Genomic DNA, 19,508 nt, shown 5'->3' on the forward strand with positions numbered 1-19,508 from the left:
TTAAATTGACATCAGTTGAGTGCTCAAATTACACCTTTTGCTCCCTGTCCTGTGGAGTACCTATTTCAGGCTTCCATCCAGGGCTATGATGCCACTTTCTCTCTCTCCTTCCCACTTCTTAATTGGGGTAACAGTCTATTTATCAGACAATGTGCCTGGGCTGAGGGGGAAACCACAGCTTCTCACACCTTCTTATAACCAAAGTTATTGCAAACTTCAGCAAGCACTTACCTTGTAGACACAAATTTTATTTAACCACACTGCCCTCTAGCATAAAGTCTCTTACTTTCTTTTTTTACAAGCGTTGAGACATAGTTTTGTAGCTAACCAGTACTCGCAGTACTGTTCACCCATCAGCAGAGGCAGCTTCTATTTTTAGCACTTCTATTCAGGATCTGGCCTTACGGAATTTAAAGGGGGTTTGGACAGAATCCTGAGGGAAAAGTCCATTGAACATTATTAATTTTTTTTTTTTTTTGGGGGGGGGGAGGGTTTGCCGGGTTCTTGAAGCCTGGATTGGCCACTGTCGGAGACAGGATGCTGGGCTTGATGGACCCTTGGTCTTTTCCCAGTATGGCGGTGCTTATGTACTTATGCTGACAGAAAGTACTCTCTTATTTTGTAGCCTGACCTCTAGTAGTAGTGCCACAAGACTACAATGAGGAGTTCAGGCAGTGCTATGTAAAGGTAACCACTAGGACAGGAATGACAGTGCTCCTGCTCCCCACAGATTCTAGGGTAAGGAATATGTGCCAAGGGAGTACCAGAGTGAGAGGTGCAGGGAAGTTGCCTCTTTATTTGAAAAATGGATTATGGTGGGTGATCTTTATTATAAAAACACATGGGAGGGTATGAGGTGCCAGGTCATACTGTGAGGGGAGGGGAATGGATCTGGGGAATCACTCATTTTTTTAAAAATGATTAGAGGAGTGGCAGGCTATTTAGCAGCCCCTTTAAAAGGTAGCGGGCCTGAGTTGTGTAATAGTATAGTGATATAGATGGTGATGGGGGTGTAGGTGTAGGTTTTGTGATGTATAATATTATAGTGATATAGAGAACACTGTGTTCCACTACAGGGTATGTTGGTGCCATGTTATTGTGTCTTGGTTCTTTTCTGAGAATCTGTATCAGGTTTGTCGTGGCATGATTGATGCACCTTCAATCCCCTGCTATATTGTAATCTGCTTCTCTCTCTCTCTCTCTCTCTCTCTCTCTCTCTCTCTCTCTCTCTCTCATGTCGCCCCTCCACTCCTATCCTCAGGAAGCCAGAGAAAGGGATTCAGTACCTTATTGAGAGGGGTTTCCTGTCAGACACACCTGTGGGAGTTGCACACTTCATCCTGGAACGGAAAGGCTTGAGCCGGCAAATGATTGGAGAGTTTCTGGGGAATCGGCAAAAGCAATTCCATCGGGATGTGCTTGAGTAAGACACTCGGAAAAAGATGTGTGTGATTGTATGCATGTGATATACTTCATCATAAGTATGTCTGTATTTGGGTACATTCATGATGTTTGTGCATGTATGCCATGTGACCTGTGACCGTTTTTGAGACTAAGTGCTGTGCCATGTATGTGAAGTGAAATCCTCTTCCAGTTGTATGAGTTTGTAATCCCGAGACAATGGATGCTGTGGAAGAGTTTGAAACCCCTGCCCTGCTGCTGAATTTTCTCTTTCCACAGTTGCGTTGTAGATGAGATGGACTTCTCTAACATGGACCTGGATGATGCCCTGCGTAAGTTTCAGGCACACATCCGCGTACAAGGTGAGGCACAGAAGGTGGAGCGGCTCATTGAGGCCTTCAGGTGAGAGAAAAGCCTTTTACAAAAATCTTCTCTAACAGAATGAGTGCCTTGCTCTTCTCTTATCCTCCCTTTTTCTGGGAAACAGAGGTTCTGCCACCTATTAAAGATAACTCTATATTGCTGTTAAAATGAATTTATAATTGTGTTTGAAGATGAGCAGTTTGGCAAGCCACACATATGGGTTACCTGAGCTTGCTGGGCAGCAAATTGGCAAATTATTATAGATCTTTCTGGAAAAGTCCCAGTGGCCTTTCACAGTTCTCCAAGAGGGTCAGGAGTTGCCTCAAAATCTGATAAGTTAGAGGAAATGTAAAACAGAAGCACTCTGAACTGAGAAATGATAAGAAAACAGGAGAACAGTGTAGAGTGGAAGCATGTTCATTAATATTCAACTAAGGTTCCTGGACTGGTGTGGTAGGACTAAAGGAAAGAAAATGATCAGGTAAGATATTTTTCCTGACCAAACAAAACCCTGCCCAAACGATAGGAAGGTTGGAGGCATCACAGAAATCAAACTAACTTGTAACATAGTAACATAGTAGATGACGGCAGAAAAAGACCTGCATGGTCCATCCAGTCTGCCCAAGACAAACTCATATGTGTATTGTAAAGAGGAGGTGGAACGGTCTAGGGGACAAGAAGAGAAAAGGAGAGAAAGAGACTACAACTCCCAACATGCACTAAAGGAACCCAGTGGTAGGAGAGGGTACGTGCATTCCCGAGAGTCACCAGAGGAGGGCTGCAGGGAAAGGAGTAAGGCTGAGTCTCCAACCTGGTGGAGGAGGTGGTGGGACAAGTGGGCGGAGAAAGAAAAGATACAAAAGATCCTTAATGAAGAAAAGGGGAGACAGCTGAGGGAAGGGCGGGGTGAAGAGAATATGGACTGGGCTCCTGAAAAGGGGGAGGAGGAGGCGGACCCATGCCCTATGGAACTGACTGAACCTGAGAACGCCCAGGTAGAGCCGATGGACTTTTCAGCGCTGGCTCAGCGAAAGCCCGGGAGATAGCGGATGCCAAAGTGGGTCCATGCGGGAGGAGGTCAGGTGAGAGGGTGACTGACCAAGAGGGTGGAGGCCCTTGGCTTTGTTCCCGCGCAGAGCCAGAGAGAGAGAGAGAGAGGTACGGCGTGAAGGACTTGTTTCGTGTTTGAAAAGCTAAAGAAGGACTGGGCTGCGGCTCCTGGGTTTTGTTTCACAAGAGCCACTTACCTGTGAAGAGAGAACAGGCCAGAAGTTTAATGTGGGGGGGGGGGGGTTCTTTTTTTTTTTACTGCAACTCTCCAGGAGAGGGAGAGGGGAAGCAGCCGAGAAATACGGGACTGTATTATTGCTTTGTTTCTGTGGCAAATTTTCCTCTTCTAAGAGGTAGAGGGGAAGTAGCTGCTGAAGCCTGGGCTGTGTATCGCCTGGCTTGAAGAGAGTAAAAGTGTTGCGGGCTGGGACTTGAGTAAAATGCCCGGCCAAACGAGAGACTCTCTTCCTATCCCATGAACAGTTTTCTTTGTGTTTTTTTTTTAATTGAACTGTACCTAAATTTGTTTGTGATTTTTGGAGCCGCGACGGATGAGCTAAGGAGGAGCGAGCTTACAGTATACCTTATCTTGAATTTGTACCTGTCCTTTTCAGGGCACAGACCATATAAGTCTGCCCAGCAGTATTTCCCGCCTCCCAACCACCAGTCCCGCCTCCCATCACCGGCTCTGGTACAGACCGTATAAGTCTGCCCTCCCCTATCCTCGCCTTCCAACCACCACCCCCTCTTCCCCCCAACTGCTCCGCCACCCAATTTCAGCTAAGCTTCTGAGGATCCATTCCTTCTGCACAGGATTCCTCTATGCATATCCCACGCATGTTTGAACTCCGTTACCGTTTTCATCTCCACCACCTCCCGCGGGAGGGCATTCCAAGTGTCCACCACCCTCTCCGTGAAAAAATACTTCCTGACATCTTTCCTGAGTCTGCCCCCCTTCAATCTCATTTCATGTCCTCTCGTTTTACCGCCTTCCCATCTCCGGAAAAGATTTGTTTGCGGATTAATACCTTTCAAATATTTGAACGTCTGTATCATATCACCCCTGTTCCTCCTTTCCTCCAGGGTGTACATGTTCAGGTCAGCAAGCCTCTCTTCATACGTCTTGGAATGTAAATCCCATACCATCCTCGTAGCTTTTCTTTGCACCGCTTCCATTTTTTTAACATCCTTCGCAAGATACGGCCTCCAAAACTGAACACAATACTCCAGGTGGGGCCTCACCAACGTCTTATACAGGGGCATTAAAACCTCCTTTCTTCTGCTGGTCACTCCTCTCTCTTGCAAGGAGTATACGAGATATTGACCTTCCTGGAGTAAGGAACCAGACAACTTTCAAAGGATTATTCATAAAGTCAGCTATTGTCTAAAAGAGACAGTATCATGGCAGACACTTGAAGTTGACACCTGGATTCACACAAGTGTTCCCTTGATCAAGATGTATCTAATCGGATTTTTCTCGAATGGCACTCTCACAGGATAGATCTGGGATGTTGCCTTTACTGTTTTGGGATCTTGGCCACTGTTGGAAACAGGATACTGGGCTTGATGGGCCTTCGGTCTGTCCCAGTATGGCAACACAGGTTCTCTTCAGTGGGGAGGGATTTCCCTTCAAGACCCAGGCATAGATTTTACTCTTCATCACAAATGTTTGGAAACAGATATGGAGTGCTACAACTAACTTTACTAAACAAATCTTGCAAACTATTTACTGCTTTGAGATAGTTTTTATGTCCTGAGGTTGTACAGCACTGGATAGTCCGAGCACAACTGCTCCATAGTCTCTCCTTTTAGGGAACCACTTTAATATAGGCTCTCTCAACAAGAGAATTTTTCCCGCAACACTTTCTTCTATAGTTAAGCACCTTTGTTGGTGCCTCTGTCTGTCTTTCAATCCTCTAGCTCAGGGTTCTCAACCCAGTCTTTGGGACATGCCCAGAACAATGGCATAAGATAAAACAGTTAAGCATTATTAAAATGAAATTTAGTATGGTGTTTATCAGGTTAGATTCAGGTTATATTTTATTAGATAAACTGCTTAGGCAGGACCATCAAAAGCAGAGTACAATTAATAATACAAAACTAAGACCATTGTCTGAAAGGAACTCCAACCATTAAAAGAAAAGAAAAAATAAAAGTACTGCGGAGTTACCATGCCTCCAGGTTTCAGTATATAATTCCAGTCACACTGCCAAAGCTATAAATACCAAAAGCATCAGATTAAAAATCCATATTAAAGCCTTCTCAAAAAAGATGTGCCTTTAATAACTTTTTAAGAGATAGTAAGGAAGTTTCCTTCTGCAAAGAGCATAAAACCTACCACATGAAACATAGAATTTCGCAGTGAAACCAGGGAAACTTGGTACCACCAGCCGGTGCTGCTGAGCTGACCGAAGAGCCCGAGCGGGAGTATAAGGTATCAAAAACCACTCCAAGAAAAGAGGAGAGCCAGTCTGAAGAATTTTATATATTGACACCAATATCTTAAAAGTTATATGGATCATAACTGGTAGCCAATGCTCGGCCGGCAAAAATGGGTTGACACGATCATAGTTCCTTGCCCCAGCAGCTTCACAGCAGTGTTGGACTAGCTGGAGCCGTTTGAGTTCTCTCTGACTAAGCCCTCTGAACAACAGTAGTCCAGATGGGTAAGAAGAAGGGCATGTATTATAATTCAAAATCCCCCCCCCCCCCCCCCCCCCAAGTTTAATAGTCCCTGAACCAAGTGGATCTGCGACAGTTTAAAAAACAATTACATGTTACTTGGATGAATCAGCCAATCACTTTCTGATTTAAATACCATCTAAAATTTCAATAAATTCTGGCATCATTTGTAAAAGAATTCCACAGACATGGAACCACATTTAAAACATGCACATCTCCTTGTCTTGATTACATGAATTTTCTACAATGATAGAATAACCTTGTCTTCTAATTGGAGAAAAAGACAATTCATGACAAGACCGTTCCATACCGTCCCACAGATCAATCCAGAGAATTGTGGGTTATGTTCCTCTGCCAGCAGGTGGCGATAGAGAGATTAGCTATATGTGGTAACGTGCATCAGCCTAAACCTCAGTATTCTCTCTATCTAGCAAGTGGAGGGTCCTACCTGTGCAGCTCTGTCTTGAACTGGCTCCTATCCTGTCCCCAGGTAGTGCTGTAGGCTGGATCTGGGGTTGAGGACTCCCTGAGTGAACTTACCAGGGTACACCCAGTGGTGCCGGATCCCTCCCTCTCCTCCCCCCCAACGAATCCCCCTATTGCCTAGGACCCTTGTGTCATGGCTCCCAGTGACTTAAGCTTTCTTCTTCTGCCTCTTTAAAAAAAAAAATGATTGAGGGACACCTTGCAACTGAGGTAAACGCTTTAAAGTAAAAAGAAAAAAACAAAAATGGAGGAGTTCTGTGTGAAGCTCGATGTAACGTGAGGTGAGGGGGGGGGTTCGATCCGGTCAGCCCTTCATGGGAGCACCATGTCAAAACCAACAGAGTCTGTTGAGCGCTGCTCCTGGTCTGGGAACCATACAGCAGCGTCGGGGGTGTGTGATTTGTGTGTGCAGGTTAGCGCACACGGTCCAGCAATGGCTGAGTCAGCTGAGAGGCCTGAGGCAGGCAAATCTGTGGCTGGCGCCATTTTTTCTTCTTCACAGCGGGCCTTTGATGTCCCGTCGGGGCATACCTCTGCAGAGCAACATTATGTGGTACAGTCAGCTGATTTATTAACGGACGTTGCAGACACTGTAGACCTAGTTTCTGCTCCTTTTATTTCCTGAATTTGTGCTGTTAATGCACAGCGCTTTTCTGTTGAAACGGTCAGGGGTCCCTCAAGTATTCTCAGGGCTCTCGTCATCCCAGGGGCACCTAGTTATCCCACAACCTCTTTTGCCTAAGCGGCCGCATATGAAGGCACTGCAAGATGCCGATGAGGTCTCAGTGATATTGGAGGCGGATGATGAACATTTGTCAGGGGAGTCTGTGCTGGAAGCCTCCAAGATGCTGGGGGAGGGTGAGCTGAATCCAGAGGAAGAGGACGACACTACTGCGGCTTGCCTATTTCAGAAGGAAGTGCTGCTGGCTGTCATTGTCCGGGCGCTTGAGGTTCTCAACATTTCTTCCCCGGATTCTGCACCCGGGCCGCAGTCTGCCCTTGCTATTATGTCAGGTACCAAAAGGCCCCCCCAAAATGTTTCATATTCATGAGGACATGAAAGTCTTCATTTCAACCCAATGGGATTTACTGAATGCTGGTTTGTAAGTAGTGCGGGCTATGGTACACCTCCATCAACTGCCATCAGAGGAGTTGGAGTCCTTGAGGTTACCCACAGTGGACTTGTTGATCACAGCAATCACCAAGAAGACCACCTTGCCTGTGGAAGGTGGCACAGCACTTAAGGACCCTCAGCACTGTAAGTTGGAGTTGTTGCTGAAGATGTCTTTCAACAGTGACATTTTGTCTTCAAGCCTTAGTGTTGTAAACCCCCACAGGTTACTCCTGTGTGCTGAGGCCCTCTAGTGGTTCCTGTCCAGGCTCACATGCTCTCCACTAGGCCTCAGTAGCCCTTTGCTTCTGAGCAGGACTCCAGCTGGGCTTCTCCCAATCACTTGCAAGCACCAACCTCTATAACCTGGGCTCCTTCCTTATTCAGGGTGACTGCTCTGCCATGCCTTCCTCCTGCTGGAAATCCCTTCCAGTTATGTCCACTGTGCCCCGGTCACTCCTCTAGTTCAAGGCCAGTGACCCTCTGCACTTTCCTGGGACTATAACTCGATTCTCGAGCCTTCACCAATATGCAAATCAGACAGTCACAAAATGCAAATTCATTTATTAGTGCTAGGCTTCAGCTTGTGGAACAACTTCTGTACCACACTCATTCAATCTCTTCGGTACTGAGCCCCTTCCCTCAGAAGACCTGGGTCTCAGCTTGAACATCCTCCTCCCCTGGATAGGACTTTCTTTCCTCACCCTTACTTTACAGTCCTATCCTCCACCCCACGGCTGTTAGCATAGGCGGTCGGTGGCCCAACTGTTTGGGGAGGCTAAAGGGGGTGGGGTTGGGGGTGGGGCCAGGGGTGGAGCTTAAATCCATAATTGTCTGATAACACAGAAAAAAAATAAAAATAAAAGTCACAATTAATACCTTTTATTAAATTTAGATATTAGATATGTATCATATGTCAAAGAATAAAGTGGCTGCTCAAAGCATATACTAACCACAATCGCTCAACTGCAAAATACTATGCACAACTTTGTGCAAAAACACACTCAGAACCTTACTGTACCATAAATATTACACTGGGCAGAACTTAATACACCAATATACCACTCATACGGAAAATGCAGACCGTCAACAATATGAAACAAGGGATCATAATATCACAATTCTCATGTACAGCCACAAAACACCCTAATTCATGTTTAATGTGGGATAAAATGCCATAAATAAGTAAATAAATATAAACTTTTAATGTTGAGCACCTGATTCTCAAAGTGGACATATTCCAAACACTATAATGAAAATAAAATTATCTTTTCTACCTTTGTTGTCCGGTGACTTTGTTTTTCTGATCATGCTGGCCCAGTATCCGATTCTGCTGCTATCTGTCCTCTTAACTCCATTTCCAGGGCTTCCTTTCCATTTATTTCTTTACTTTCCGCCTTTCTTCTTCATTTCTTGTCCTACATCTATAAGTAAAAGCTGGGTCCTCCGCAGACTTGACTGTCCAGTGGATCCAGCTTCTGCCTATTTTCTCCATCCATGTGCAGTTTTTCTCCTCTTTTCCTTTTCCCTCATTTCATCTCCTTCCTCTCTCTTCCCTCCCCTCCCCTCTATGTCCAGCAATTTCTCCTCTCTCCCTGGGCCCAGTCCTCCCATCCATGTCCACCCTTGCCCCTCTCTCCCCTGCCCCCTCCATTCATCCATATCCAGCAATTCCCCTCTCTCCCTGGGCCCTGCCCTCCCATCCATGATCCTCTCTCCCCTGCCCCCCTCCATTCACCCATATTCAGCAATTCTCCTCTTTCCCTGAGCCCTGCCATCCCATCCATGCTTCTCTCTCCCCTGCCCACCTGCATTCACCCATATTCAGCAATTCCCCTCTTTCCCTGAGCCCTGCCATCCCATCCATGCTCCTCTCTCCCCTGCCCCCCTCCACTCACCCATATTCAGCAATTCCCCTCTTTCCCTGAGCTCTGCCATCCCATCCATGCTCTTCTCCCCTGCCCCCCTCCATTCACCCATATTCAGCAATTCCCCTCTTTCCCTGAGCCCTGCCATCCCATTCATCTCACTCTCTCCGCTGCCCCAACTGCCCACCCTCTTCTCCCCCAAGATCCCTTTACTTTTTTTTTTCTTTCAAATTTACCTCAGAGTCTGGCAGCGCAGCGTCAGTGAAAGCGCTCCCACTGAAAGCGCTCCCACTGAAAGTGCTTCTCTTCACTCAGTGACCCGCCTTCTTCTGACGTCATGATGTCAGAAGAAGGCGGGGCACTGAGCGAAGAGAAGCGCTTTTACTGGGAGCGCTTTCACTGACGCTGTCTGTTGCTGCGCTGCCAGACTGGAGGTAAATTTAAAAGAAAAAAAAGGAAACGGATCTTGGGGGAAAGAGGGCGGGCAGTTGGGACGAGCGTCGTTGTCATCAGGATCCGATCTTCGGCTGGGGAGGCTTAGCCTCCCCAAGCCTCCAATACCGGGCGCCTATGGCTATTAGTCCATTTCAAAGGATTCACAAGTCCTTCAATCACAGGGCCTGGTAAGTACCTTACTTTCCGCTGCTGTCCTCAGGCTTTAGTCAGTCTTGGTCCATCTCTTCCTTCAAGCCATCTCCTTCAGCAGACTTCAGGCTTTCCAGGTTCCTATCTCTTCTCTTTCGGGCAAAACTCCCTCCTCTTCTGAAAGGAAGCTATTTATGAGGTGTCCAATAAACCTCCCCACCTCTTGAGACCTCGCCCCTCTGGTTCTAGAAAGATCTGGGTCTAGAAGTCTCTTCTCACTCCCCCAGCTATCTCCCTGGAGCTCCCTCTACTGGCACATGCAGGTCAATACTCAGTTTATCTCCCTGGAGCTCCCTCTAGTGACCAGAATGGCCATTTTCCCGGTTTTCAGTGGGAGAGCGCCCTCTGGCGGCCTTCTCAAGTAAGGGCAGACACTGTTTTTATCACAGTGTGCAGGTCTTACGCTGCCCGGGCTTGTCTCTCTTCGGTCTAAAAGGCATCCTCTTCGGAAGACCTTGTGGGATCTTTGCCAGCATTAGAGTCTGGCTTGGCATATCCAGCTGACCTGCTTTATGATCTCCTTAGGACTTCAGCCAAGGAGCTTGCAATGGCGGTCACAGCTCTGGTCTGGTGGCGTCATTGGGTGGCAGATATAGCCTTGAAGTCTCGCATGGCACGGTTACCCTTTTGGGATAACCTTCTGTTTGGGAAGGACTTCGAAAGATAGTAAAGGCCCTTGGGGGTTCTAAGGGTCAGCAGCTTCCCGAAGAGATGTCTACAGTGGGTTTCCGCACCAGTCTCCCCCCGCTCCCGTTTCAGGGAGGTGAAGCAATACCCACCAGGGCATTCTGGAGCCTTTCAGAGACCTCATTTTCAGCAGAAGGCACGTAGTCCTTTTGGGAGGAGCACTGTGCAGCCTCATACCCCAGTCATCAGAGGGTGGCTGGCCCATATTTGGGGGGAATGGGCCAGGGTTACTTGAGACGAATGGGTCTTGGAGGTCAACTGGGACGGTTACAAACTTGAGTTTGCTCGTACACTGCTGGACTTCTTCGTAGAATTGGTTTGAAAGGCAGCCGCCAAAGTGGTGGCGGTTCAGGAGACTCTCATAGAGTTGCTCCGTTTGGGGGTAGTTTGTCCCGTGGGCCCATCAGAGTTCAGCCTGGGCCGCTATTCCATCTACTTTGTGGTGCCCAAGAAGGGGTGGGTCTCACCTGCCCAGACTCGATCTCAAGTATATGAACAAGGCCTTGCAGGTTCGGTATTTTCAAATGGAAACCCTACGTTCTGTCATTTCAACAGTTCAGCCGGGGGAGTTCTTGAACTCTCTCAATCTGAAAGAAGCCTATTTGCATGCTCCCATTTGGCCTCCTCACCAGTATTTTCTCCACTTTGCAGTGTTGGGCCAGCACTGTCAGTTGCAGGCAATGCTTTTCGGTCTGGCCACGGTTCCCAGAACCTTCTCCAAGATCATGGTGGTGTTTGTGGCCTTTCTCCGGAAGGAGGGCATATAGGTTCATCCCTACTTGGATGACTGGCTAATTTGGGCGCCATCCTATGCAGACTTCAAGCGGTGACCTTGCAAGACTCTTGCGAGGCTGCCGCTTGAAGTCTCAGCAGCCATTTTGAAGTGGTACAAACAGCGAGCAGGAATAGCTTTGGCGGGCAGGAAAGAGTGGGGTGTTTTCCTACTCTGAAGAGGCCACTAGACCACCAGGACACGATAAGGTAGGGGAAGAGAGGACACCTTGAGGCCCGCCAACCTGCCCGCTTGCCCGCAAATGGGCAGGCTGGAAAAACCCACCCGTACATCCCGTGGTGTCCTCAAAAATAGGGCTTGTCCGGGTAAAACCGGACATATGATAATCCTAGGCCGACTTAAACGGGTTTTTTTCAGTTTTGGCCGAAACCAAAACTGTCAAAACAGTTTCGGTTGAAACCGCAGCTGAAACATATCACCTGGTTTCAGCCAAAACCAAAAACTAAAATTTGATTGTGTGATAAGTGAACCAATGAGGCCTACTGGGGATTGTCAGAACTTGCACTCAAGCAGCCCTCTGCTAATCTCACAAAAGATTATTACCCTCCTGTCCCAGGAACTGCAAGCACAGGCTGACAACTGGGAGAGCCATTTTAATAAGGGCTTCTCAACAAGTCTGGCTCATTTAGGTTCCCAAGTCAATGCAGGTGTATTTAAATATCCTCTGAGACAGGACCTTTGTGAGAACGTTAAAAAAAAGCAAATCATGATTACCAGCTTTTTCTGCTTACCCAAACTGCACAAGTAACAAGAGAAAATAGTGTAGAGATGTTTCCCATTTTGTATTTAGTTATAAAACTGATTAAGGTCAAGCATGAAATAGATTCTTCCTAAAATAGGGTTAAAGAGTCCAGACACTGGTCTACACTGTGACCATTATACCAGCCTGTTTTGCAATCCAGAATAAAAAAACACACTGATGTGAAGACTATGCTGTGAACAATTACAATCGTGCAATTCATTTCTCAAATTATTTTCTAATATATATAAACTTAATATCATTATAATATAATTTTCCTACTAACACTATAAGATGTCCAGCATTTGTGCATGAAAACAATCTTCAGGTTCCTTTCTCATAGAATCTAGCTTCTGCACATCACAAGTTTGATTAAAATGCTGCATCTTCATTATACCCAACAAAGCCTGGAAATTCTTTAGAATCACCTAAATAGCCAATATATATATATATATATATAGAGAGAGAGAGAGAGAGAGATAGTAATTTAAATAATGAAAGGCAATATTTACCTCAGCCAATGAAAACTGAAACTAAAAGCCACAGTGTTTTTACAATGGCTGACTTTGTGCCACATTTGGAGTAACAGCTGATGTTGTATTTCCACAGAGAGGCTAATTCCTAAGGAGATTATCATCCCCAATTTACAGAATTAAATTCCTGCTAAGCTTTTGAATCAAAAGCATTTATTTGGAGCACTCTGTTTACCATACAGACTTTCAGCTTCCACCAGAAACACACGGTCAGTTTCAGCTGAAACCGAAGCCATGGCCGTAGCCTTTTGACCAAAACCGGGCAGAAAAATGATTTTGGGCCAGTTTTGGCACCATAATCAAAAACGAAATTCGGTCAGCCTCTACTCTTCAACTCATTAGCGATCTGGGAGTTCTCGTTCAACTGTTCAATCCCTGTTTCTTTCCCCATTTGTAATTCTCCCCCTAGTAACTCCTAACCCCCCTCCCATCTCCTTGTCCCTCTCCTTCTGGAGACACTGAATGACTGATGTACATATGTAGACTTTACTTTCCTGTCATTATGATTTGGAGTTCTTTTCATTTTCTTGTTTTTATTGCTACCTTTGTAAACCGCTCTGATTTGTGCTCAATATCAGCAGTATAACAAATGTTTAATAAACAATAATATTGCTGTATCCCTCCCCTTCTCCCACCCCCTTGCCTTATGTTGCAGCCAGAGATACTGTGTGTGTAACCCAGCATTGGTGCGCCAGTTCCGTAACCCAGACACCATCTTTATTCTCGCTTTCGCCATCATCCTGCTTAACACAGACATGTACAGTCCGAGCGTCAAGCCTGAACGTAAAATGAAGCTGGATGATTTCATCAAGAATCTGAGAGGTGAGTGAGCTGGCTGGGATTTAAACAGCGGTGTGAATAATGATGATCCCTGCAGGAAGGCTTTACCCCAGCACACAGTCACTCAGGGAGAGGAAGAGCCAGGGTTAGATGGAGTCACAGGGAGATGACGTGACCCAAAGATCACACAGATAGAACCTCTTTATTTCTAATTCAGGCTAGACGCCTCATCATGCTTGCTGTGGGATTTGTAGTATGGAGTGTTGCCACAATTGGGATTTCTGCCAGGTACTTGTGACCTGACTTGGCCACTGTTTGGAAAACAGGATACTGGGCTAGATGGGCCATTGGTCTGACCCCCAGTATGGCTACTCTTATGTTATGTTCATGCTCCTTTCTCCATTTGTAGATGGTGTTTCCATGGTCTAGAATAGTGCTTCTCAAACTTTGGGTCATAACCCCACATGGGCTCACAAAGCTTGCATTTGGGATTGCGACCTGGGTGAGCAAAAAAAGCAATGATTATTGAGAGCCTATAGTGTTTGCTATATAATAACAGACCTTTTTGACTGAGGTCTTTTTCTCCACATTTTGCCTTTCTTTTTTCTTGTTAAGTATGGACTATATTATCTCTGTCTGCAAGAGGTATTAATAGGTTGTTATACTTGGATTTTTTGAACAAAAAACCCCCAAGCAACAGCCTGTGGCTCCTGTAGATGCCCACACACCCCCTAATACTATAAAAGTTGCCAAACATTTTGGCGTGTGCCTAATTTGTATTCACAACTTAATTGAATAAGTTAATCAGTGCCAATAATTGGCATTTTAACATGCAATTATTGGCTCTTATTAGATTTAATTGGAACTTAACACACATAAATTTAGGTATGAGGAAAAAAGGGGGTGTAGAAATGGGAGGATCACAGGAGGAATGGGGGCTATCCTAGCATTTACACGCTTTGTTTTGAAATACGGGGGATATGCGCCCAATTTAGGTACATACTTTTGCACCACGTTTCAGTTGTTGCAAATTACTTTGTCCTAAGTTAGGGGCGAGTCCCATGTGTAAGTGCTATTCTATAAACTTTATAAGTATGGCTTATAGAATAGCATTTTTCTAGCACCATATATAGAATTCACCCTACTATAATTAAGTCTGTGCAGGTTGCATGTAAAACAGGGATGATGACAGCATCCCGTTGACATCATAGAAGGGCTGGGAGCAGTGAAACAAAAGAAAGGTAGCCCTGTGGGGGAAGTGTGCTTTCTGTGGCCACAAAAATGAGGTCACAGCCACAGGAAGTTCTATAAGATTCCCTTTGGTGATTTAACATCATCATGATTTAACATAGCAACTGTAGAAAGAACCTTCCAACTGTCACTACCATTGAGTTAGGATTTTCCGACTAGGGAAAGAAAAATTAACTGCAGGATCCAAAAAAATTAGGGACCGATATTCAGACCACAGGAGCTAGCCGGGCTAGCTCCCGCAGTCACCGCTAAACCTGGATATTCAGTTCCAGTCTGTTTCCGGTGACTGGCATTGAATATCCGGTTTATTTTTGGCCAGTTAGAAGATAACCGGCTATGTTGATATTCAGACTTAGCCGGTTATCTTCTAACAGGTCAAAGATATCCCGCATATTCACGTGGCCAAATATAGCTGCTAAAGTAGGGCTGAAAATCGGCGGATAGGTAGTTATATCTGCCGATATAAATGGCTATCTGATAGCCGCTAACTGGTGATTTTCAGCGGGAGATATCCAGTTATCCCTTGCTGGATAGCCAGTTAAGGGGCATTTAACCGTCCAAGTGCCAATCTTGGCCGGTTAAATGCTTTTGAATATCTGGGGGTTAGACTCACATAAAGCAGGGGTATGAACTCCAGCATTTGATTAAACTCAAAATGGCTATTATAAAAACAAAGTGAATAATGTATAAATGAGCTGATATGATTGAGTTCTGTAAAATCCTGAGTAGTGTAGAACGGGTAAAAGTGAATCGATTTTTCACTGTTTCAAAAAGTATAAAGACCAGGAGACACTAGATGAAATTACATGGAAATACTTTAAAAAAAATAGGAGGAAATATATTTTCACTCAAATAGTTAAACTGTGGAACTCACTGCAAACAGTGGTTAGCATATCTGGGTTTAAAAAAGGTTTGGACAAATTCCTGGAGGAAAAGTCCATAGTCTGTTATTGAGATGGACATAAGGGAAGCCACTGCTTGCCTGGAAATTGGTAGCATGGTATGTTGCTACTAATTCAGTTTCTGCCAGGTATTTGTGACCTGGATTGGCCACTGTTTAAAACAGGATACTGGGCTAGATGGACTATCGGTCTAACCCAGTACCAGTGCTGTAGCGAGGGCTAATGGCACCCGGGGCGGGTCGCCGCTGTGCACCCCCCCCCCCCCCCCGGGTGCAGCACGGCGCGACCCCCCCCCCTACGGTGCACCCCCCCTCTGGACCGCGGAACCCCCCCCCCCCCCCCCAGACCGCATTCTTACCTGCGGGAGGGCCGATCCGCCCCGAGTGCACGTCACTCGGAGCTGCGTCAGCCCCGCTGGTTCCCTGCTCTCTCTGCCCCGGAACAGGAAGTAACCTGTTCCGGGGCTGAGGGAGCAGGGAACCAGCGGGGCCGGCACCCCCCGAGCGCGTGCACCCGGGGCGGACAGCCCCTCCCGCCCCCCCCCTTCCTACGCCACTGCCCAGTAGGGCTGTTCTTATGATCTTATGTATAAATTAAGCTGAAATTCCAATTTACCATTAGAGGACAGAAGCTGCCCACCCTTAATATGCACTCCAAACCATTAAAAAATATTTCCAAAAAAAGTGGATTCCTCAGCAGGTAATCCATACCTTGAAGATATTTTAAAGAAAACTCAAATATGCAAAGTTTTCTAAGATGTGTGTTAGCATGAGGGAAAATGTATGTCTTAGATACTGCCTGTAGGGTGACTTTTTGCTAAAACATGACACTTCAGAGAAACAGAAGTTGACGTGACATTTGTAAGTATGTTAAATGGTTATAAGCTCTTGATCTTGTTATTCCACTCCATGCATAAAGCCTCCTCTTTCCTTTACTCATCCATTCCTTCACTTCCTGCAATTGTTCCCCACGGAGGTTCAGCCCAATATTTCTTTAGTTAGGTAGTTAGTTAAATGTGTTTTGGTATCCCAGCATTCATGTAGTCATCATAGTGGTTTACAAATACCAAGTAAAAATGGTTTAAATATAAAAGACATTCCATTAAAAAAGCAGGATTTCTGAGCCTGCAGACCTCCTCTTCTTTCAGGTGTGGACAATGGGGAAGACATTCCCCGGGACCTACTGGTTGGCATTTACCAGAGGATTCAGAATCGGGAGCTGCGGACGAATGATGACCATGTGTCTCAGGTGCAAGCAGTGGAGAGGATGATTGTTGGCAAAAAGCCGGTGAGCAGTGGGGAAGGGAAATGAGGAGGGGGAGCTCATTCTCTCTGCTCTAGTTCCCAGCAATGTCCTATCCCTACTGACCCCTTTATTTTTCTTTCTCTCTCTCAGGTTCTATCTCTACCTCACCGGCGCCTGGTATGCTGCTGCCAGCTGTACGAGGTGCCAGATCCCAACCGGCCACAGAGACTCGGGGTGCATCAGCGGGAGGTTTTCCTATTCAATGACTTGCTTGTGGTAAGGAAGAGGATGTTTGAGAAGGGGGAGGGCAAGAAAATCTATTAGATTTCATCCTAACTACTTACAATTCTGAAAATTGCTAAAAACTAATTTCTTCACCAATTCATTCCAGAATTCATTACATTAGTTAATATAACAATAACCAGTTGATAATCTTGTCTCTTTTCCGTATTGCGAATCTATCAATATATACACTATTTATAGTTTATTTGCTAATCTGTTAACTCTCAGCCACGTCATCATTCTGCTTCACTATTGTTGAAATTCAAACTCTGAATGTTTAATCTAAATTGTAAGCTACATTGAACTCGAGCTTGTATTCGGGATAATGTGGGATATAAATGTCAGAAAGAAAGAAAGAAAGAAAGTAGCCATGCTGATCCTCTTTCTCCCTTCCTCCTTCCTCTTCCCGTTGTCTGCCTTGCCCACCTGCATTCCTCGTTCCATTACGTACGTTCTTTTCTCCCTCTCATACAGGTAACAAAGATTTTTCAGAAGAAAAAGATCCTGGTGACATACAGCTTTCGGCAGTCCTTCCCTCTTGTGGAGATGCAGATGCAGCTTTTCCAGAACTCATGTGAGTTTTAAGGAATCTGCTGGGGTAAATTTTTAAATAGGGCAACTAACTTTAACCGCATATGTATGCTTATGAGCCAGCACAAACTCAGACAACTTTCAAATACAAGCAACTCCCCCTCCCTTTTTATTTATAATATCAGAATTTACACACAAGAAAATATCTTGTTAAAGAAACACCAAAATATTGTGTATCCTACAAAATAAATTCAGCATTAAGGAAAAAACAAAGAAATAAACACTATTCAAACCCACTGAAGAGGACCCCCCCCCCCCCCCCCACCAAAAAAAAGGTGAAAGGCCAAGAATGATATGGTGGAAAAAGCACAGTAAAGAAGAAAACAAAAAGAGCAAAGAAACAAAAGGGAAAAGTAAAAAAAAAAAAAGGAAGAAAATGAAAATTTCTCAATAATCCCACCAAAAAAGAACAGCAGAGCCAGATATAATAATAACACCCTTGTTAGCCAAGAAAAATTGCAACTTCCTATGGTCATAAAAGGAATACTTATTATCCCAGAAATTTCACCACATATAAGCATGAAAAGCATAACATGAAAGATGCACCTAATCCTGTCTTTCAGCCAGGAAGGACCTATGCCTTTCATGAGAGGCCCGAGATCTATCAGAAAATATTGTAGTTGCAGCTTCCAGAAAGCTAACAATCCTATGCTTGAAAAAAAAAAACATTTTTAGTGTTCAAATCTTGCCAGGCCCAAGTGGATATGTAATCAGCAAAGCTCCTTTACTCTGAGCCTCCAAAATAGTATCTTCCAGGAGACTGTTGACATCCAAGCCCTCCTATGATACATCAACAGCTCCACTCCAAATGCAAGGGAGTAAATTTATTGGTGACATCAGCATATGGAAGAGCATTTTACACTTAGTAAGCCCTTATGAAATTGCCCTGGGGTATATTTATTTATTTTGTATTTATTGCATTTGTACCCCACATTTTCCCACCTTTTTGCAGGCTCAATGTGGCTTACAGAGTAAGGTTATGATAAAGTCAATACATGATTTACATACAGTTGATCATAAGCTGAGGTATAAGAGGATTTAGATGGACAGGTGTTAGGTAAGGTCGTGTGAGAGGTGTTTTTTGGTGTACTTGGGTGGTTTAAGGAATGATTTGTTTCATTGAGGATGACTTTTGTAGGCTTTGTTGAAGAGGTGTGTTTTCAAAGCTTTGCGGAAGCTGGTTAGATTGTTCATGGTTTTCAGGGTCTTGGGTAACACATTCCAAAACTGTGTGCTTTTGTACGCAAAGGTCGTAGCATAAGCCTGTTTGTATTTCACTCCTTTACAGCTGGGGAAGCTCAGATTGAGGAATTTGCAGGCCGATCTTTTGGCGTTTCTGGGCGGTATGTCCACTAGGTTTAACATATAGAGTGGGGCATCTGCGTGAATGATTTTGTGTACGGACGTGCAGATCTTGAACTCATAAAAGTAGGAACTCAGAAAACAAGAGTGTCTACTTTTAGGTTATAAACTAAATATTTTAGACTATAAAGGCCACAACTTCAGCAAGGGAAAAGGAACATGTCAGTCAATTCACCTTTCCCCCTGCAAAATAATATCTTAAATGGACACTTTTGCTATTTCTAAATAGAATATTTTTAAGGTTTTAAAGGTTTTTTTGAGGACTAAAGGAGTATTTTAAATATAGAGAAAATATGTAAAGAGTATCTCTCAGGACCACTCGACATGATCATGTTTGGCTTAAAGCTGCGTCAGTGTTACCTGAAACAAAAACACATTAGAAATCAATTCTTCAAAGTCTAACTATCTTAAAAGTACATCAGTCCTTAGATATCATTTAAAAATAATGTGACAACATAAATACACGAAGAACTCAGTAAAACATACAGGGGGGGTGGATATTCAGAAGGGTTTAATTGGGCAGAAGCCTCCCCTGCCCAGTTAAACACAGCTGAGCTGACTGTGCCCAGATATTCAATAGCGCTTAACTGGATAGTACTGCTGAATATCCCCTATGACTGCAAAATCACTAACTGGCTAGGTTAGGGGTGGAGCCAGCACTTAATTGGTTGGAGGCGATATTCAGTCCATTAACAGGTTAATGAGCAGATAAAGCTGGACAACTGATAGCTGTCTAA

At 44.9% G+C, this 19,508-nt stretch overlaps 1 protein-coding gene across 1 annotated transcript in view; it reads left to right on the top strand.

Moving 5' to 3' along the window:
* IQSEC2 (IQ motif and Sec7 domain 2) overlaps nucleotides 1–19,508 on the top strand; it is a 260,857-nt gene that overhangs the window by 210,381 nt on the left and 30,968 nt on the right. The window contains 6 exon segments of the mRNA XM_030194029.1: nucleotides 1,262–1,423; nucleotides 1,681–1,803; nucleotides 13,014–13,180; nucleotides 16,439–16,578; nucleotides 16,687–16,812; nucleotides 17,293–17,392. Of these exon segments, the coding sequence (XP_030049889.1) occupies nucleotides 1,262–1,423; nucleotides 1,681–1,803; nucleotides 13,014–13,180; nucleotides 16,439–16,578; nucleotides 16,687–16,812; nucleotides 17,293–17,392 (818 nt within the window).

Source organism: Microcaecilia unicolor, chromosome 2, assembly GCF_901765095.1.
Source record: "Microcaecilia unicolor chromosome 2, aMicUni1.1, whole genome shotgun sequence".
NCBI classification, from domain to species: Eukaryota; Metazoa; Chordata; class Amphibia; order Gymnophiona; family Siphonopidae; genus Microcaecilia; species Microcaecilia unicolor.